Source organism: Nycticebus coucang, chromosome X (assembly GCF_027406575.1).
Source record: "Nycticebus coucang isolate mNycCou1 chromosome X, mNycCou1.pri, whole genome shotgun sequence".
Lineage (NCBI taxonomy): Eukaryota > Metazoa > Chordata > Mammalia > Primates > Lorisidae > Nycticebus > Nycticebus coucang.
The window spans coordinates 38934999-38957590 of NC_069804.1; the positions used below are offsets into that span (position 1 = coordinate 38934999).

General features: G+C 38.8%; 1 protein-coding gene across 1 annotated transcript; it reads right to left on the reverse strand.

Annotated features, from left to right (window-relative positions):
* Positions 1 to 792: 792 nt before the first annotated feature.
* DYNLT3 (dynein light chain Tctex-type 3) lies at positions 793 to 19150 on the reverse strand. The gene is made up of 5 exons (XM_053580195.1): positions 19003 to 19150; positions 15126 to 15167; positions 2485 to 2608; positions 1194 to 1271; positions 793 to 905 (listed from the first exon to the last, which is right to left on the reverse strand). Exons 1-5 carry the CDS (start codon positions 19030 to 19032, stop codon positions 829 to 831), a joined length of 351 nt encoding a protein of 116 aa, XP_053436170.1. The 5' UTR covers positions 19033 to 19150; the 3' UTR covers positions 793 to 828.
* Positions 19151 to 22592: the final 3442 nt, after the last annotated feature.

Genomic DNA, 22592 nt, shown 5'->3' on the forward strand with positions numbered 1-22592 from the left:
ATATAATTGCTAGTTTTCCACCAAACAGTTGCTAAAAGGAACTTAGCATTTGAATAGCACACTGATAACTGTAATGCTTAGCTGAGAAATATGCTCATAATAGGCATTCAATAAATGTTTGTTCCATAAGGATGAGTGACTTGTTAAGGCAGCTGTTTGATTCACACAGTGTTCATCATACACTGTGACTAATTTGGTTTAGCTAGGAAATTTGGGTCACCAGAGTTAATTCATCCTCAAGTGTAAATCCAGAAATTTAAAATTAAAAACATTTTACCAATTCTCAGAAAAATGAACCTATTTCACTACTAGTTGATAGAAAATAAAAGAATGAAATTACTTTCCACTGACTATTAAGCACAACTAAGTAAGAAGAAAAGAAAAAAAAAACTAAAAGGTGTTAGTTAATTCTTATCATTCTCTCCATATTTATCCTTGCAGTTTTTTTCATTCATATATTTATCCTTATTAACTTCTCTAGCTGAAAGAGACTCTTATTATCCGAATGGATTTCCCCATAGCTTTAGGTACATAATGTTAGTGAAAAGCTGGTGTAAATATGATTGTATTTTCATGTCATGCCAAATTGCTACATTTATGTTTGCTAACATTCAACTTTTCCTATTGAAATGATGCTGTACAGAATACGAGATAATCTGCCAATTTAGTATAAAATTGCTTGTTTGTAATATTCAGTTTTTGCTGAAAGCTTTGAAGCATATTGCACACTTGTCACCTAGCACATTAATAAGTAACTACTACTCTTTTTTGAAAGGATACACTGACAAAATCTTAACTTAATGGCTTTAGCCCAACATTTTTAGTCAGTTACAGAACAATTGAAATGGCAAAAACATTGACAATACAGTTCATGGTCCGGTTCTCCCATCTGACGGTACAGGTTCCTGAAAACACACAAGAAAAAGGACTTTGAAATATCAGCAAAACATCACAATTGCCAGAATATATGCAGGCATTTTTTCATAGGCTTTTAACATCTTATTTCCTTCAACCTGTTTAAATCTCCACATTTCACAGTGGCCTGAACGTATACTTGTTACTAGATACAACACAATTTTCTTCATAAGGTTTTTTCAGAATGTAATTAGAACTAAGTAAGCATTTGATAAAAAGTACACTGTTTGGCTTTGCTAAAAGTTAGAGTTTGTTTGAATCAGCTTAAACTCTCTTACCATCAGATGTAGTATCCCAAAAACATGAGCTGGCTGTGTGAAAGCCATATGCACTCTTCTGGACCACTGCACAGGTCACTACAAATAAAGTCACAGAGTGAGGGCACTTATTACAGATAAGAGAAAGACAGCCAAGGTCAAAGAGTTTGAGTTCAGAGTTCTAAAAACTGTGAAAAACTAATGGAAAACAAAGCAGTCAGCAAATAGATTGGGAAAAAAAAAAATCTCATCTTGATTATCTGCCATCATGATTTTGACCCCACCGGATCCAGTCAGTCTGTTGACCACTGCCATAACTACTGGCGATTGTATTGCAGGAAAACTGTGTCAAATTGTGTGTTTTTGAATCATGAGCAGAATTCAGATACAAATATGCAGAAAACGTTCCATTGTCAACTATGTAGAACTGCATGTTCTTTACTTTTTTTTGACATAGGGTCTCACTATGTCACCCTTGGTAGAGTGCTGTGGCATCACAGCTCACAGAAACCTCAAACTCTTGCGCTCAATTGATTCTCTAGCCTCAGCCTCCCGAGTAGCTGGGACTACAGGTGCCTGCCACATTGCCCAGTTATTTTTAGAGACAGGGTCTCATGCTTGCTCAGGCTGGTCTTAAACTCCTGAGCTCAGATATTCCACCTGCCTCCGCCTCCCAGAGTGCTAGGATTACAGGCGTGAGCCGCTATACCCAGCCAGAACTGCATGTTCTTATAGGTAAAGAGGCATAAGACTAGTAACAGAAAAACATTCGTGCTAAGAGAGTCTCAAGTGGAAAGAGAGAACCAGTGCAAATGCAAAGGATGATGCTACCGTAGACAAATAGCTCGAACTGCTTTTGAGTAGTGAAATATCTTCATCTTTTAGATATCATTATATATTATCTATCAGCGAATAAGAAAAAAGTCCTTTATACCCAACTTAATGTTGTATGTCTATCATTCATATACATCCCCAGAATTCAGATAAAATCACCAAAACAAAGGTAAGTGAACTGGGCGGCGCCTGTGGCTCAGTCGGTAAGGCACCGGCCCCATATACCGAGGGTGGCGGGTTCAAGCCTGGCCCCGGCCAAACTGCAACCAAAAATAGCTGGGCGTTGTGGCGGGCGCCTGTAGTCCCAGCTACTTGGGAGGCTGAGGCAAGAGAATCGCTTGAGCCCATGAGTTGGAGGTTGCTGTGAGCTGTGTGAGGCCACGGCACTCTACTGAGGGCCATAAAGTGAGACTCTGTCTCTACAAAAAAAAAAAAAAAAAAGGTAAGTGAACTAGTGAGGAAGGACACTCATACTTACCAATGTATTTGTAAGCTTTTCCCAGCTTAACCAAATGTGTTAAAGATTGTTCCACTATGCTTGCAGTCCATTGGTTGATGTTGTTGTGGTTATAATCTTCACCACCTAAGACCCCATCTACACACTAAAAGGGACAATTGAATTAGCCAGTAAGAACAAATTTTACATAAATGGCAGTAAAATTTTATTCAAAACATAAAACACATTTTTTATTATTAAATCATAGCTGTGTACATTAATGTGATCATGGGGCACGATACCCTGGTTTCATAGATGGTTTGACACATTTTCATCACACTGGTTAACATAGCCTTCCAAATGTCTTAGCACAATAAAACACATTTCTAACTCAATAAGGCATCTTAGAAAACATACATCTGGTAAATATTGATTATTCACTGCCTCTAAATTCTTAAGAGTTTTAAGAGTTTTAAGAGTTTTCACATGCATTATCTCATTATATGAGATACTGTTTGCCATATAAAGATAAATATGTCATGGCTTCTTTGTAGAGAACTTAACAATCTAGCGGAGAAGCTGATAAAAGAATTCTAATATCTATAAACACTGGAAGACTAATCATGGGTGATAAGTTCTGTCATAAAAGGATTACAATGAGTGGAAAGTAGGTTAAGTTGGTTAAAGAGTGGCTTTGAAACAGCTGGGATTTGAACTAGGGCTCAGATGCTAGAAACACAGTATTCAAAATAGTTCTCAGCCATGCCATGTGATTGCTTAACTGTAAAACAATGAGCGCACTTGCCACTGAAAGTAAAGATGCTCCCGAAAGAGAAAGTATAAGATTTCTTATAGTGCTTACTTGAATACACTTCTGACACCTGATTAAGAGCACTGGTTTAGTATCATAATCCTAGGGTTCAAGGCCTGCTCTGCCACCTCCCCACTGTGTGTTCTCTAGCAGGTGACTTAACCCCTTCAAACCCTGATTTTCCTAATCCTTGAAGTAAAGATAATGGCATCATCTTATCAGGTTGTTGTGGGGGTGAAATGAAATAATGAATCTCCAAGTACTCACACACAGAATAAGAACATAAATAATATTAACTATTATTATCATTATTGCTTCTGTTATTTTACATTCTAGTGCTAGAGGAGCCTGAATAATAAAGCTCTCATTCAATTCATTTTTAGAATCTATCTTAATAACACATGCACACAAACACATGTAGCTTTCATTTACATTTATTAGAATACAGTAAGGATTTATAAAGCCACAAATATGGAATCTTAAGCTGGATAGTATAAGATTTTCACTACTGACAAAATGTAAAAGAGAGAAATTAAGTAATTTAGAGGGGCTGATGAAAGTAATGTGGCTCAAATTATTCCTCTATAAAGTTCAATACCATGACAGAGTAGGGGCTGGGCAGCAGGCTAAGAGTCAAGAGAACACGATTTTAATTCTGGCTTTATTATTAATAAGCTGATGACCTCTGGACAAATCTCTTTCTCTCTAGAGATCACCTTTCCTTAATGAGAAAGTAAGAACACTCATTTTGCTTTCAGGTTATTTAATAGGATCACTCCAAGTTCTGCTATAAACAGCAGAAAACACCATGGGCTTGTGGGTGCCACTGTAAATAGCCCTGCTAATTACTATTAATTAACATTTAGCCTAATTAATTACCATTAACCCAGAGGCCCACTAGAGAGTGAAGTCTTTCAACAGCTCTGTATTCTTAGAGCCAAACCCAGGACCTGATCACTTAGCAGGTACTCAATAAATGTACATTGTTGAAGCAAGATTGGCTTTGACATACCACCTGGCATACTAAATCAAACATATTAATACTTCTAGACTAAGTTCCAAGTTAAATTTAATTTTATCTCACTTGTTACAGGATTTTTGGGTGGAGGCACAAATTCTATCACTGACAATAAATACAATATATGCATATAACTGATAAAAAGCGGCTCAGAGAGAGGTGAGAGAGACAGAGAGAGGGAGAGAGGGAGAGAATGGGAGGGAAGAGGAGTGAGACGAGGAGGAGGGAGGCTGTGTCAGGATTTTGCTTGAATGTGGGATTATTTTGTGTCAATAAGTTTAAGGTGGAGAGAGCGAGGCTGAAGCTAGTGGTGGAGGGGAGGAGGAAAGCCTTGGCTGTTTAAAGTCTTATTTCTGAAGGTCAATATCATATGACAAAGGCTTTGCCGCAGTTCATCTTCCTCCTTGTGTACTTTCCATTTGCCTTCCTGGGCCCGCCCAGACCTCCGTAAGAGCTGCACCGCGACCCCTGACCTGCGACCCTCACCCACTGGGCCTCTGCATGCCCTGACCAAGAACTGCAGAAGCCATGCAACCCTGCGTCCACCCTCCTGTACCCTCTCTGCCTCCACACTGGCCCACTCATCTGGCCAGGGACTCTGGTAGCCAGGTGCCCTCTAGAGCCCTCCCTGCCTCTGCGTGGAGCCCTTCTCCTGGCCAGAGACTGCTGCAGCCTTGTGCTCTCTGTGCCAAAATCACAGGGCACCAGGCACTCCTAGAAGCGTGTGCACCACCACCCCGCCCTGTTGCTAGATCCAGGTGTGTCACACTCCGGAGCTGCTTCCACAACCAGAACTCCCTTGCTGGGGCAGCCCCAGAGGAACTACACAGGGTCACTCCCTACAAAGATCCAGCAACAATAGAGTGATCCCACTGGGGTCTAATCTTGGAGAGACACCTCTCCAACTCTGAGGGTGGCCAGAGGCAATGGTGAAAAACAATCATGAGGCAAAATCAACAGAAAAACTCTGGCAATATGAATAATCAGAGTAGATCAACTCCCCCAAGGATCAATGGGGCAGACACAGCACAAGATCCCATGCACAAACAAATAGCTGAGATGTCAGAAATCGAATTCAGAATCTGGATAGCAAATAAGATCGAATTAGAATTCCAAGCAGTAACCCAAAAGATATCTCAATAATTCAACAAATTCAAAGACCAAATGACCAAAGATTTTGACACATTGAGACAAGAAGTTGCAACCCTCAAAGATCTGAGAAACACAGTAGAATTTCTCAGTAACAGAATGAAGCAAGGAGAAGAAAGGATTTCTGACATTGAAGAATTAGCTTTCGAACACTCCCAAACTCTCAAAGAGGAAGAGAAATGGAGGGAAAAAACAGATCACTCTCTCAGAGAGCTCTGGGATAATTCGAAGAAAACCAATATTTGTCTTATAGGGATCCCCGAAACCGATGAAGTGGCTTCACAAGGCACAGAGTCTCTTCTCCATGAGATTATGAAAGAGAACTTTCCAGACATGCCAAGAGATTCTGAAATTCAGATAGCAGTTTCAGAACCCCAGCACGACTCAACCCAAATAAGACATCCCCTAGACATATCATAATCAATTTCACTAAAGTTAATATGAAGGAGAAAATTCTGCAAGCAGCCAGACAAAAGAAAACCATCACCTAAAAGGGGAAGAATATTAGAATAACCACAGATCTCTCTGCTGAAACATTTCAAGCTAGAAGAGGATGGTCACTGACTTTTAATCTCCTAAAACACAATAACTTTCAACCCAGGATCCTGAACCCAGCTAAAATGAGTTTCATTTATTATGGAGAAATTAAATACTTTAATGACATTCACATGTTGAAGAAATTTGCCATAACTAAACCAGCTCTCCAGGATATTCTCAGACATATCCTTCATAAATTTAGACCAGCATAACCCTCCACCACAAAAGTAAACCCACTCAGAAAATTTTGATCAAATTCCAACTTCCACAGTCTCAAAAGGATTAAAAACGTCCACCAGACTCTTGAAAGGCTTATCAATATTCTCAATTAATGTGAATGGTTTAATTGTCCTCTAAAGAGGCACAGGTTGGCTGACTGGATACAAAAACTCAAGCCAGATATCTGCTGCATACAAGAATCTCATCTTACATTAAATGACAAATATAGACTCAAGGTGAAGGGACGGTCATCTATACTCCAGGCAAATGGAAAGCAGAAAAAGGCAGGCATTGCAATCCTATACGCAGATGCAATAGGCTTTAAACCAACCAAAATAAGGAAGGATAAAGATGGACACTTCGTATTTGTTAAAGGTAATATTCAATATGATGAGATTTCAATTATTAATATTTATGCACCCGACCAGAATGTACCTCAATTTATAAGAGAAACTCTATCAGACATGAACAACTTGATTTCCTCCAGTTCCATAGTAGGAGATTTTAACACCCCTTTAGCAGTGCTGGATAGATCCTCCAAAAAGTAGCTAAGCAAAGAAATTTTAGATTTAAATGCAAACATTCAACATCCGGACTTAACAGACATCTACAGAACATTTCATCCCAAAAAAACTGAATACACAATCTTCTCATCAGCCCATGGAACACACTACAAAATCGACCACATCCTAGGCCACACATCTAACCTCAGCAAATTTAAAAAAATAGAAATTATTCCTTGCATCTTCTCAGACCATCATGGAATAAAAGTTGAACTCAATAACAACAGGACTCTGCATACCCATACAAAAACATGGAAGTGAAACAACCTTATGCTGAAGGATAGATGGGTTATAGACGAGATTAAAAAGGAAATCACCAAATTTTTGGAACAAAACAACAATGAAGACACGAATTATCAGAACCTCTGGGATACTGCAAAGGCAGTCCTAAGAGGGAAATTTATAGCACTGCAAGCCTTCCTCAAGAGAACGGAAAGACAGGAAGTTAATAACTTAATGGGACATCTCAAGCAACTGGAGAAGGAAGAAAATTCCAACCCCAAACCCAGGAGAAGTAAAGAAATAACCAAAATCAGAGCAAAACTAAATGAAATTGAAAACAAAAGAATTATACAACAGATCAACAAATCCAAAAGTTGGTTTTTTGAAAAGATTAATAAAATAGATAAGCCTTTGGCCTACCTAACCAGGAAAAAAAGAGTAAAATCTCTAATTTCATCAATCAGAAATGGTAACGATGAAATAACAACAGACCCCTCAGAAATTCAAAAAATCCTTAATGAATACTACAAGAAACTCTACTCTCAGAAATATGAAAATCTGAAAGAAATCGACCAATACCTGGAAGTACGCCACCTACCAAGACTTAGTCAGAATGAAGTGGAAATGTTGAACAGGCCTATATCAAGTTCTGAAATAGCATCAACTATACAAAATCTCCCTAAAAAGAAAAGCCCAGGACCAGATGGCCTTACGTCAGAATTCTACCAAACCTATAAAGAAGAACTAGTACTTATATTACGAAACCTCTTCCAAAATATAGAAAAAGAAGGAATATTACCCAACACATTCTACGAAGCAAACATCACCTTGATCCCAAACCAGGGAAAGACCCAACAAGGAAAGAAAATTATAGACCAATATCATGAACGAATATTGATGCAGAGATACTCAATAAGATCCTAACAAACAGAATCCAACAACACATCAAAAAAATTATACACCATGACCAAGTGGGATTTATCCCAGGGTCTCAAGGCTGGTTCAATATACGTAAATTTATAAATGTAATTCAGCACATAAACAAACTAAAAAATAAAGACCATATGATTCTCTCAATTGACGCAGAAAAAGCTTTTGATAATAATCCAGCATCCCTTCATGATCAGAACATTTAAGAAAATTGGTATAGAAGGGACATTTCTTAAACTCATAGAGGCCATCTACAGCAAACCCACAGCCAATATCGTACTCAATGGAGTTAAATTGAAAATCATTTCCACTTAGATCAGGAACCAGGCAAGGTTGCCTATTGTCTCCACTGCTCTTTAACATTGTAATGGAAGTTTTAGCCATTGCAATTAGGGAAGAAAAGGCAATCAAGGGTATCCAGGGGTCAGAAGACATCGAACTTTCACTCATTGCAGATGATATGATTGTATATCTGGAAAACACTTGGAATTCTACTACAAAACTTTTAGAAGTGATCAAGGAATACAGCAATGTCTCAGGATACAAAATCAGCACCCATAAATTCGTAGCCTTTATATATACCAACAATAACCAAGCCGAAAAAACAGTCAAGGACTCTTCCTTTCACAGTAGTGCCAAAGAAGATGAAATATTTGGGAGTATACCTAACAAAGGACGTGAAAGATCTCTACAAATAGAGCTATGAAACTTTAAGAAAAGAAATAGCTGAAGATGTTAACAAATGGAAAAACATACCATGCTCGTGGCTGGGAAGAATCAACATTGTTAAAATGTCTATATTACCCAATGCAATATATAATTGTAATGAAATTCCTATTAACGCTCCATTGTCACATTTTAAAGATCTTGAAAAAATAATACTTCGTTTCATATGGAATCAGAAAAAACCTTGAATAGCCAAAACATTACTCAGCAATAAAAACACAGCAGGAGGAATCATGCTACCAGACCTGAGACTATACTATAAATCGATAGTGATCAAAACAACATGGTACTGGCACAAAAACAGAGAAGTAGATGTCTGGAACAGAATAGAGAACCAAGAGATGAATCCAGCTACTTACCATTATTTGATCTTTGACAAGCCAATTAAAAACACTCAGTGGGGAAAAGATTCCCTATTTAACAAATGGTGCTGTGTGAACTAGCTGGCAATCTGTAAAAGACTGAAACTGGACCCACACCTTTCACTATTAACTAAGATAGACTGTCACTGGATAAAAGATTTAAACTTAAGACAGGAAACTATAAAAACACTAGAAGAAAGTGTAGGTAAAACTCTTGAAGGAATTGGCCTGGGTGAATATTTTATGAGGAGTACTCCCCACACAATTGAAGCAGTATCAAAAATACATTACTGGGACCTGAACAAACTAAAAAGCTTCTGCACAGCCAAGAACATAGTAAGTAAAGCAAGCAGCAGTCCTCAGAATGGGAGAAAATATTTGCAGGTTATACCTCCAATAAAGGTTTAATAACCAGAATCCACAGAGAACTCAAACTTATTAGCAAGAAAAGAACAAGTGATCCCATCTCAGGGTGGGCAAGGGACTTGAAGAGAAACTTCTCTAAAGACAGACGCATGATCTACAAACACATGAAAAACAGCTCATCACCTTAATCATCAGAGAAATGCAAATCAAAACTACTTTGAGATATCACCTAACCCCAGTAAGAGTAGCCCACATAACAAAATCCCAAAACCAGAGATGTTGGCGTGGATGAGGAGAAAAGGGCACACTTCTACACTGCAGGTGGGAATGCACACTAATAAGTTCCTTTTGGAAGGATGTTTGGAGAATACTTAGAGATCTAAAAATAGACCTGCCATTCAATCCTATAATTACTTTACTAGGTATATACCCAGGGTATATACCCAGGTATATACCCAAAAATCACAATATAACAAAGATATCTATACCAGAATCTTTATTGCAGCCCAATTCATAATTGCTAAGTCATGGAAAAAGCCCAAGTGCCCATCCACCCACGAATGGACTAGCAAATTGTGGTACATGTATACCATGGAATATTATGCAGCCTTAAAGAAAGATGGAGACTTTACCTCTTTCATGTTTACATGGATGGAGCTGGAACATATTCTTCTTAGCAAAGTATCTCAAGAATGGAAGAAAAAGTATCCAGTGTACTCAGCCCTACTATGAAGCTAATTTATAGCTTTCACATGAAGGCTATAACCCAACTATAGCACAAGACTATGGGGAAAGGGCCAAGGAAGGGGAAGGGAGGGGGGAGGTTAGGGTGAAGGGAGGGTAATGGGTGGGGCCACACCTACTGTGCATCCTAGAATGGGTACAGGCAAAACTTACTAAACGCAGAATACAAATGTCTACATACAATGACTAAGAAAATGCCATAAAGGCTATGTTGAACAGTTTGATGAGAATATTTCAGATTGTATATGAAACCAGCACATTGTACCCCTTGATTGCACTAATGTACACAACTATGATTTAACAATAAAAAAAAAAGTGGCTCAAAGTTCAGCAGGAAAAATGTTAACACAGAGGCTCAGGGCAATGAATCAAAAGAGAAAAGAAGATTGGTAAGAGATAAGGAAAACAAATAATTGCTGAAATGATGTAATCATCTATGAAGTGGTGAAATGTTGCTCACTCTCAAGCCTTTTCAATGCCTCAATGGAAATACTACGTATTTTGATGATAGAAGAGAGATGGCTCATAGGAGGAAAGGAGGAGGGAAGAGGATAGATATGCATAGCTGCAACTGACCTGCAGCAAACCTCGGGTCTCTTTGAAGTCTCATATTTCATACAAAAAATCCAAAGAAGGGTTCCTTTTGCCTACATAATGTATTGGAGTTTTTATCTAAAAATGTTTTCAGTTAAATTATATTACTTAACTCCCTCTTGCAAATATTCACGTCAAATTGACACTTTAAAATGTATCTAGTGGCTTCTTACACCACCTAGCCACTGTCAACTATATAAATCCTGGTTTAAGAGGCATGGTTCATTTAATTTAATGTAACATCAACGTAACACAGGCACATAGTTCCTTTATTTTATTTTATTATTGTTTTAGGCACAGGTTTTTTTTTATTTTTTTTATCTTAGGTAAAGTCCCTCTTGCAATCATGTCTTGCCCCCATAAAGTATGACACACAACAAGGCCCCACCCTCCTCCCTCCGTCCCTCTTTCTGTTTCCCCCCCCATAACCTTAATTGTCATTAATTGTCCTCATATCAAAATTGAGTACATAGGATTCATGCTTCTCCATTCTTGTGATGCTTTACTAAGAATAATGTCTTCCACGTCCATCCAGGTTAATACAAAGGATGTAAAGTCTCCATTTTTTTAAATAGCTGAATAGTATTCCATGGTATACATATACCACAGCTTGTTAATCCATTCCTGGGTTGGTGGGCATTTAGGCTGTTTCCACATTTTGGCGATTGTAAATTGAGCTGCAATAAACAGTCTAGTACAAGTATCCTTATGATAAAAGGATTTTTTTCCTTCTGGGTAGATGCCCAGTAATGGGATTGCAGGATCAAATGGGAGGTCTAGGTTGAGTGCTTTGAGGTTTCTCCATACTTCCTTTCAGAAAGGTTGTACTAGTTTTCAGTCCCACTAGCAGTGTAAAAGTGTTCCCTTCTCTCCACATCCACACCAGCATCTGCAGTTTTGAGATTTTGTGATGTGGGCCATTCTCACCGGGGTTAGATGATATCTCAGGGTTGTTTTGATTTGCATTTCTCTAATAGATAGGGATGATGAACATTTTTTCATATGTTTGTTAGCCATTCGTCTGTCATCTTTAGAGAAGGTTCTATTCATGTCTCTTGCCCATTGATATATGGGATTGTTGGCTTTTTTCATGTGGATTAAATTGAGTTCTCTATAGATTCTAGTTATCAAGCTTCTGTCTGATTGAAAATATGCAAATATCCTTTCCCATTGTGTAGGTTGTCTCTTTGCTTTGGTTATTGTCTCCTTAGCTGTACAGAAGGTTTTCAGTTTAATGAAGTCCCATTTGTTTATTTTTGTTGTTGTTGCAATTGCCATGGCAGTCTTCTTCATGAAGTCTTTCCCCAGGCCAATATCTTCCAGTGTTTTTCCTATGCTTTCTTGGAGGATTTTTATTGTTTCATGCCTTAAATTTAAGTAATTTATCCATCTTGAATCAATTTTTGTGAGTGGGGAAAGATGTGGGTCCAGTTTCAGTCTTTTACATGTAGACGTCCAGTTCTCCCAACACCATTTATTGAATAGGGAGTCTTTCCCCCAAGGTATGTTCTTGTTTGGTTTATTGAAGATTAGGTGGTTGTCAGATGTTAGTTTCATTTCTTGGTTTTCAATTCGATTCCAAGTGTCTATGTCTCTGTTTTTGTGCCAGTACCGTGCTGTCTTGACCACTATGCCTTTGTAGTACAGACTAAAATCTGGTATGCTGATGCCCCCAGCTTTATTTTTATTACTAAGAACTGCCTTAGCTATACGGGTTTTTTTCCGGTTCCATACAAAACGCAGAATCATTTTTTCCAAATCTTGAAAGTACGATGTTGGTATTTTGATAGGAATGGCATTGAATAGGTAGATTGCTTTGGGAAGTATAGACATTTTAACAATGTTGATTCTTCCCATCCATGAGCATGGTATGTTCTTCCATTTGTTAATATTCTCGCTATTTCCTTTCTGAGGATTTCATAATTTTCTTTATAGAGGTCCTTCACCTCCTTCATTAGGTATATTCCTAGGTATTTCATTTTCTTTGAAACTATGGTGAAGGGAGTTGTGTCCTTAATTAGCTTCTCATCTTGACTGTTATTGGTGTATACAAAGGCTACTGACTTGTGGACATTGATTTTATATCCTGAAACATTACTGTATTTTTTGATGACTTCTAGGAGTCTTGTGGTTGAGTCTTTGGGGTTCTCTAAGTATAAGATCATGTCGTCAGCAAAGAGGGAGAGTTTGACCTCCTCTGCTCCCATTTGGATTCCCTTTATTTCCTTGTCTTGCCTAATTGTATTGGCTAGAACTTCCAGCACTATGTTGAATAGTAAAGGTGACAGAGGACAACCTTGTCTGGTTCCAGTTCTAAGAGGAAAAGCTTTCAGTTTTACTCCATTCAGTAAAATATTGACTGTGGGTTTGTCATAGATAGCTTCAATCAGTTTTAGAAATGTAGGCACAGGTTTTAAAAATCCAAACAGAAGAGCTTACAATGAAAAGCAAAAGTCCCTTTCCAACCCTTTCTTTTCACATCCTAGCTCCATTTCCTTTACTGTACAATTGTTTGTTTTTATTTCTTCTAAAGGTTACCTACATATCTCCAAAAAAAACTTTATATCACTATTTGTTGAATTATGACTTACACACATTTATATAAGTCCTGCTATGATAGATGCATATTTGGTTCCCTCAGACCACCTGTCACCTTCCTCCCACCCATTTCTCTCAATATAATAAATTCACTATTTTAATTTGTCAATTTTTGCACTGTTAGGAACATGTTTCTTTTCTATTCCTAACATTTCCTTCCACACAGAGGATCTTCTCCTAACGGTCCTGGTTATTGTTCCCCATGGAGGTGGAGTGAGTTACCAGGTTGGTGGGTGACACCAGTGTTCCAACATTGACATTTGGGAGAACCAATCTTCCAAATGTCTTGGACTTGGGTTTTGGTTTCTTTCTTCCATCTCTATCCAGACCAATGAAAGGCACCAGTCTGGGTGAATGTTTCTCTCTGCTGACTCAAACTCTCCCCTGGATGCTTTTTGCAAGGTCTAAACTGAGAAGTGCGTGGGAGTTTGCAAAACAAGATATAATCGCCAACTTAGTTTTTATCATTAATAAAGATGGAATTTTGTTCTCGTTCTAGTCACTTTTTTGTCTTTTCATTTGGCTCAGAACGTACATAAGGAAGAAGGCACTATTTAAAGGGACCCCAAAGACTCTAACATCATTTCTTTCATGTTCCATCAATCAAGAAAGGACATTTTTACCTTGCTTTACACTTTGAAAAATGAGATTATTACTCTGCCCTTCTCACTGCCTCCACTGCTTATTCTACCTCCCAATTTCTCTCATTTGTGCTTTTATTATACATTGTCAAGGTATGAGAAACTTTTGCATTCTATTTTTAATAAATAACTATTCCTGGGCCAGAGAGACATACATAACACATGCTTTTGAACTATTAAAGTCTGGCAGGTTTTTCAGGTTTCTAGCCCTCTCAGACCTTGAATTCATTCCTAGTTGTACAAGGCCAGACCTCAGTGAGCTCTGGATGAGCTGGTGCCCCAGAGCATTCAGGCAAGTGAGGTATTGTCTCAGGATGCACTGATGACGCACACAATGACCAGGGAGCAGAGCTGATCCCGTCCAGACTAAATGCAGTCAGGGCTTGCTGAGACATAAACTCCAGCAGCCATACTCATGGTACAAGCCTGCTTTCTGGGCCAGATCAGTCCTTTTCTATGATTTGGCAGCATTAAAGATGACTCAGGATTATTAAAGTGTTCTTAAATAAATACCTTACCCTCAGTTGCATGTATATGATACCAAATGAATAATGAAAGTTTCTCTGCTGGAATTAATTCCTAGAGACAACTTTATTTTCTATTTTTCTAACAAGAGGACCAGATTTCATGTTTCAAATATTTTTCTTAAGATTTTGACTTACCATCATATCAGTGTCTAAAAAATGTTAAGTGATTATTTTTACAATTATATTGGGCAAAAATAGCATACAATGTTTGAAATCAGACATTTCTGCGGTCTTTCATCTTTTTGGCATCATACGCATATATGTTATACATATACTTTACAGTATAAAAAGTGTATGCATGTAGATATATACGTATAAATACACACACATAAACACATAGTTTGACAGCATTAACTTTTAGCATAATGTGTGGCCTACTGGAACCAAAGTTGATTATTCAAAAGATAGGGCTTCAATTTTAGAAAACAGCAAAACAGTTTTTTAGCCTAAGAAAATCCTTAAGTATGTCTTTCAGAGTAAGCCCCCAGAAGCGACAGCATACAACAAAACATAAAAACACCCTTCTAAAGAGTTTAGTGAATACATATTTATAATCTTCTTGCTTTAACACTATGGTTTCTAACTTTGTATTGAAAGTCAGAACAAGGTTTTTTTTTTTTTTTTTCAATTTCCATCAATGCAGAAAGCTCCTAGATAAACATAATAGATAACTTACCTCTTTGACAATATTGTGGGCTTCTTCAGCATTGAAACCAACCTAAAGGGAAAACAAAAAGTAAAGCCGCTTTCAACACAGACTTCTTTTTATTTGTAGATATGACATTACACAGAATACCCTAGGCTGTCCTAGGAGATCATAATGATAAGAGGCATTAGGTCTACCAAGGCTGGCACTCCTACCCCAAACATGTAAAAAGACAAAATACATTTCCTACTGACCTCCCTGGAGACTCTGGTTCATTGGATTTGGGGAAACCCAAGCAACTACATCTTTTAAAAAAGTGTTTTATACTGGTGATTGGGATGGACATTCTACATTAAGAATCATTGTGGCTTTGGTGCTTGTAGCTCAGTGGCTAGGGCACCAGCCACATACACCAGAGCTAGCGGGTTCGATTCCAGCCCGGGCCTGCCAAACAACAATGACAACTACAACCAAAAAATAGCCAGGCGTTGCAGTGGATGCCTGTAGTCCCAGCTACTTTGGAGGCTGAGGCAAAAGAATTGCTTAAGCCCAAGAGTTTGAGGTTGCTATGAGCTGTGATGCCACAGCGCTCTACCGAGGGTGACATAGTTAGACTCTGTCTCAAAAAAAAAAAAAAAAAAGACTCATTGTATTGTAAAGCTTAGGAAATAAACCAGAGGTTGCTATAAGGATATATTAGTGTTATCAGTGTGTATGAAATGGTTTCCTCTGAGAGAATACAGTGCTCCATAAGAAAAGAGTGGTGAATTAGACTATTTTCAATTTTGTTTTTAAATTATGCTAGGTCAAAATGTGGCTTTCCTAAAGACTATACAAATAATGGATCATTCAAAATTAAGATCACTTAGAGATCTAAAAATAGACCTGCCATTCGATCCTATAATTCCTTTACTCAGTATATACGCAGAAGACCAAAAATCACAATATAGCAAAGACATCTGTACCAGAATGTTTATTGCAGCTCAGTTCATAATTGCTAAGTTATGGAAGAAGCCCAAGTGCCCATCGACCCACGAATGGATTAACAAATTGTGGTACATGTATACCATGGAATATTATGCAGCCTTAAAGAAAAATGGAGACTTTACCTCTTTCATATTTACATGGATGGAGCTGGAACATATTCTTCTTAGCAAAGTATCTCAATAATAGAAGAAAAAGTATCCAGTGTACTCAGCCCTACTATGAAGCTAATTTATAGCTTTCACATGAAGGCTATAACCCAACTATAGCACAAGAATATGGGGAAAGGGCCAAGAGAGGGGAAGGGAGGGAGGAGGTTAGAGTGGAGGGAGGGTAATGGGTGGGGCCACACCTACTGTGCATCTTAGAATGGGTACAGGCGAAACTTACTAAACGCAGAATACAAATGTCTACATATAATAACTAAGAAAATGCCATGAAGGCTATGTTGAACAGTTTGATGAGACTATTTCAGATTGTATATGAAACCAGCACATTGTACCCCTTGACTGCACTAATGTACACATCTATGATTTAACAATAATTAAAAAAATAAAAAAAAAATTAAGATCACTCTAATACTATGTATAAATTGGTTTGAAACCTTAGTCTTTGGAGTAGTTTGTTAGAATCCTAAATCAACAGTAATTATCAATGACAGCCAAGTGTCCTAGAGTACAGAACTATGTTACATGATAATAATGAAATTTAAATCAAGACACTTCAGGCAATACATGATTTGTTTCCATTGAGATGTTTCTAGGTGCTTTCTGACACCAGCATTTTTTTGTGGAAACCACTGTATGACTTAAAATTACTTCAAACAAGTTGATCCCATACAAGTAAAAATTAGAACAGAGGCTACTAGAGGCTGCGAAGGGGAGGAGGAAGATGTGACTAGGGAGAGATTGGAGAAAGGATACAAAATAACAGCTAAAAAGTAGCAATAATTTCCAGTGTTTTCTACCACTGTAGGATGACCATAGCTAACAATAATATATTATTTAGTTTCAAATAGCCAAAAGGAGGATATTGAATGTTCACAACACAAAGATATAATAAATGTTTGAGATGGATATGCTAATTACACTAATCTGATCACTATACATTATACATATCGAAACATCACTACATACCCCATAAATATGTATAATTATTATATGTCAATTATAAAAAAGTAAATATTTTTTTAAAACAGGTGAATTCTGAAATATTATCTTGAGTATTTATTTACATTTTTGTCAACTCATTCAATTACCCCACAGATTTTCCCAAAAACAAAGGAATAAAATACCCTAAATATTTAAGAGTATTATAAAGAGGTCTCAGTGTATTACAAAATTATAATTTTACCTTAAAATCAGGTTCTCATCTATTTTCAAAATTGGCCTGGGAATGAGATATTGCCCATTCATTTCTATTTGGAAAGTCACCTAATAATCTAGATGCATGGGGTAGCCATGGAAAGATACATAATTTTAGTTCTTTTCTTCCTAAAGGTATGTATTTAGGAAGAACTGCAGGAGAATCCTCTTAGGATTCATGTGATGAACCCTTGTTGGAGGATATGACTGAGAGGGAGCAAGTCATGGAACTTCTTTTCTTTTCTTTCTTTCTTTCTTTTTTTTTTTTTTTTTGAGATGGAGTCTCACTATGTCGCCTTGGGTAGAGTGCTGTGGCATCACAGCTCACAGCAACCTCCAACTTTGGGGCTTAAGCAATTCTCTTGCCTCAACCTCCCAAGTAGCTGGGACTACAGGCGCCTGCCACAATGCCAGGCTAGTTTTGTTGTTGTTGTTGTTGTAGGTGTCATTGTTGCTTAGCAGGCTTTGGCTGGTTTCGAGCCCACCAGCCCTGGTGCATGTGGCCGGCGCCCTAGCCGCTGATCTACAGGCCCTGAGCCCAGTCATGGAATTTCTTATACATCGAGTCTTTATTTCTAAAATTAGAACACTTTACCACTGACTTATAAGTATATACACTCACTGTATCACAGAATTAATTCATTTAAACGTGGTTTTAGTTTCTGCAGAAGCCCACATCCTACACTGTCCCACAGAAATCCCTGTTGTAAAACTAATAACATATCATTTTATGCTGCACCTCCACTATGTGCCTACTTTTATTTTCCTTTATCATTCACCCGTAGCCACCACCATACGGGAAATGTCTTTGTCTATTCTGTCCTTTTCAAGCTGTCACAAGTTATGCTGAGATCCAACAGGCCTCATCCTCCTAGTGGTTAAAGTGAAGCAAGGACTATAGCTGAGCAGTAAGAGGCTTGGGTTCAAATGGAGCACCTGTCATTCCTGGCAGTTTTAAATTGGGCAAGTCACTTAGCCTCCAAGAACAGTCGGAGTCCCCATCAGTAACAGGACACCTGACATCACGGGATTCTGGTAAGGATCAGGGAAGCCTGTGTCAGTCAGCAAGGACTCATAATCCACAAAGCACTTCATTTTAGCCCGTCCAAGGCGAGAGCTCCGGGGAGTGAAAGAGGCAATGTCGCCACGGCCCTGAGCAGCCCGGAGGCACCTGCTCTGGGGATGCCAAGGAGCGGAGGAAACAGCTGGAAGACCGGCTTTCGCGGCTCGCCTGGCAGACGGGCGGTGTCTGCCATCCCCGCCACCCTGCGCACCCCAGTCAGGCCTCGCCCCCGCCTAACTCAGCCCCAATCTCACTGCTTGACTCACGCGTTCCGGGTCACCCCTGCCACCCAGAATCTCAGCCCACCCTCGGGACGTCGGGGTGGGGGCACTGGGACCGGCAGGGTGGATTCCCCCGCCCCGCGGACAGGACCCAGGCTGGGAGGCTACAACACCCCAACTCTCTGGGCCGGTTCCGGGAGGGAGATCACCCAGCTGGGACCCCGCGCTGAGACGCCAGGGGCGGGGGTCGCTCCCAGGCGATCGAGGGGCGGTACCTCGTCGCAGTGGCGGTGGAACTCCTCCATGGTGGCGCCGGGTCTCCCTGGGGGCGGAGCGACGCGCGAGTCTAGCTCCGCAGCCGCGCACTGGCCTCCAGGGAGGCCCCGCCCCCTTGATGGCCTGGAGCCTTTCCCCACGTAGTCCCCGCCTCTGTGTCGCAGTGGCGTCACCTTCCTGGCAACGGTGGGTGGGCCCTGGGCAACGCCTGGCGTCAGTGCAGGCCCCGCACTTCTTGCTTCTTCTAACCTTTCTGGAAAGAGTGGATGTTAAAGAGCTGAGAATCCTGCCAGTGTCGATCAGATAGGGTGTTCTGGTGTCAGTCGGTCTAAATTCTGCAGTATTGGTTGAGTGCATACTGATGTGGTTATTTGCACCTATTTGTTCATTCATCCTCATCCAGCAAATAAATACAGTTAATACAATGGGAACAAGACACTTTGATTTGTCCACTTACTAGCTATGACACCTGGAAAAAATTACCTCCCACAGTTTCAATTTTCTGATATGAAAACATACCTATCTCACAACTGGTTGTAAGGATCAAATGAGATCCTAAATTAGATACTTCTAGTTCCTCTATGCCTGTGTAGGAAGGAATGTATGATTTATGGGAGAGAAGGAACAAATAAATTATAAATCTCAGCAAGAGAAAAATAACCACATTTATTTAAAAATTACTAAAGTCCAAGTATTCCTAAGGATTTCCTTAAAACTTCACAGTAATCCGGAAGGTTTGCTTTTTGCATCAGACCATTTTTCAAAACTGAGGTACACAGAATTTAAGTAGCTTGCCTAAGGTCATGTATCTAGTAAGATGGACTTGAACTCAAGTAGTCTGACAGCAGAGCCCAAGTTTTTATTTATTTATTTATTTTGTGTGTGTTTCTTTTGTTTACTTATTTATTTATTATTATTAAAACATAGCTGTGTACATTAATGCAATCATGGGGCACCATACACTGGTTTTATAGACCATTTGACATATTTTCATCACACTGTTTAATATAGCCTTCCTGGCATTTTCTTAGTTATTGTGTTAACACATTTATATTCTACATTTAGTAAGTTTCACATGTACCCTTGTAAGATGCACCGTAAGTGTGATCCCACCAATCATCCTCCCTCCGCCCATCCTCCCCCTCTCCTTCCCTCCCTTTCCCTTTCTCCATATTCTTAGGTTATAACTGGGTTATAGCTTTCATGTGAAAGCCATAAATTAGTTTCATAGTAGGGCTGAGTACATTGGATACTTTTTCTTCCATTCTTAAGATACTTTACTAAGAAGAATATGTTCCAGCTCCATCCATGTAAACATGAAAGAGGTAAAGTCTCCATCTTTCTTTAAGGCTGCATAATATTCCATGGTGTACATATAACAATTTATTAATCCAAACTGTTTGAGTGTCCTATTGCTGCCGTAACACATTAGCACAGATTTAGTGGCTTAAAGCATTGCAAACTCATTCTTTTATGGTTCTGGAGGTCCTAAGTCTAAACTGGATTCATATGGTTGAGTCCCTTCTGGAAGAAATCTGTTTCCTTGATGGTTCCGCGTTCTGGAGACTACCTGCATTCTTTGGCTCATCACTCCTTTCTCCAGCTTCAAAGCCAGAAGTGTCTTCTCTCCTCTCTGATCTCTGCTTCCATCCCCATGTCTCCTCTGTATGATTCTCACCCTTCTGTCTCCCACCTCAAAACCCTTAATCATATCTGCAAAGTGCCTTTCACCATGGAAGGTAACAGGTTTTGGGGATTCAGATGTGGATATCTTTGGGGGGAGAGCATTATTCAACCTACCATACTACTTTTCTATTTGCTGCCTAGCTTCATATTTGGAAGGTTCATTAGTCCTCCAGCCCAAATCTCTTCTTTTACAAGTAAAACTGGAGCAGAGAGAAGTGAAGTAACTTGTATAAGGCACATGGGTGTTAGTGGATATATGAGCTTCTGAATGTCAGACCTCTCCATGCCCTGCTCCCATTTTATGAGCTTGAAACTAAATAGGGCTTTTTACTTGGTAATATAAATTTTGCTATTGGTTCTCCTAAGTTGTGCATCATGCAACGTCACTGCAGAAAAGTTGTGCTTGTAATTCATGGAGAAAGCATATCCCATTTAAAGAATTTTTTTTTTTTACCAAAGTTATTGACCTATGAGGAATCTTAACATTCTATTTATGAGGAGGATTAATTATGTCTTTGTGAACACCAACCTTACTTTGCTAAAGAATTGTTTCTATGTCTACATGTGTTAAACCCTGTAGTTAGCTATACTTAAAGGTACAAAGGCAACACATCTCAAGTTTATGTTATGTGGTAACTCGTGATAAATATAAAGTGAGATGAATAAGCGTTCCAGTTACCATCCCTATGTAATAAATTAACCCAGAATTTAGTAACTTATTTGTTTTGTTGTATTATGCTTATGGATTCTGTTGGTCAGAAATTTGAACAAGGCACAAGAGAAATAACTTGTCTCTGCTCCATGATATTTGGTGCCTCCCTCAGCTGGGAAGATTCAGAGACCAAGAAGGAACTTGATGGTGGGGGCCAGAATCATATGAAGACTGGTTTAGTATATTCATACGTCTGATATCTGGGCTGGGAAGAATAAAATAATAGCACTTTCAAGTGGATCACCAACACGTGGCACCACCAAGTGACTTGGCTTTTGACCATCATGGCAGCCTTAGGGTAGTCAGGTATCTTACACAGCAACTCAAAAACCCTAAGCAGAAGTGTTCCATTCACCATGGAAGAAACCGTGTCTCCTTTTATGACACAGTCTCAGAAATCACAGTGTCTTTTCCACCTATTCTAATCATTAAAATAGTCACAACCCACTTAGACTCAAGAAGGGATATAGATGCCACCTCTCAATGATAGAAATGTCAAATAATGTTGGGGCTGTGCTTTAAAACCACTACAGCTTTATTAGTTAGCATCCCTTGGTTGAAAGTAACAGAAGACCCAAATATAGGATAAACTGAAAATTTAAGGGCATTTCTTTTCTTGTATAACCAGACATAAAGAGGTAGAGATGTTCTAGGTTAGTTTAGTTGTTTAACAAATTTTAGGGGCCTCTGTGCTTTCTATATTTCCATGCCACTATTCTCAACACATCAGCAACATTTAGCCTCATAGTCATACATGGCTGCATCAGTTCTAGTATTATGAGTAACAAAGATATCACACCCAGTGAAGAAGATGAACGTTGCCTTGGGTTGATCACTTTTTCTTAGGAAGGCAAATATTTCGAGTTCCCAAGAGTCTTCTCCTTAGATCCTGTTGGCCAAGATTGGGTCATATAACACCCCCTTGGGGAAAATGTATTTTTGGTGCTTTCATCTTTTATAGTTAAAAGTGAGTTCTGCTAACAAGAAAAAAAGTATGTGAAATAAATGTGGGTAGGTCTATCCTTTCCAACGTTTTTCACACATGGCCCATAAAGTAGATAATATTTATATGCTAGATAAAGGTAAATTGAAGGTGCTTTGTGGGAATCTTTATGGGGTTCAGTTAAAAATGGTTTCTTTATATAAGCGTAGCCAAAAAATAGAAAAGGTATTGCAATTGAATTTGCAACA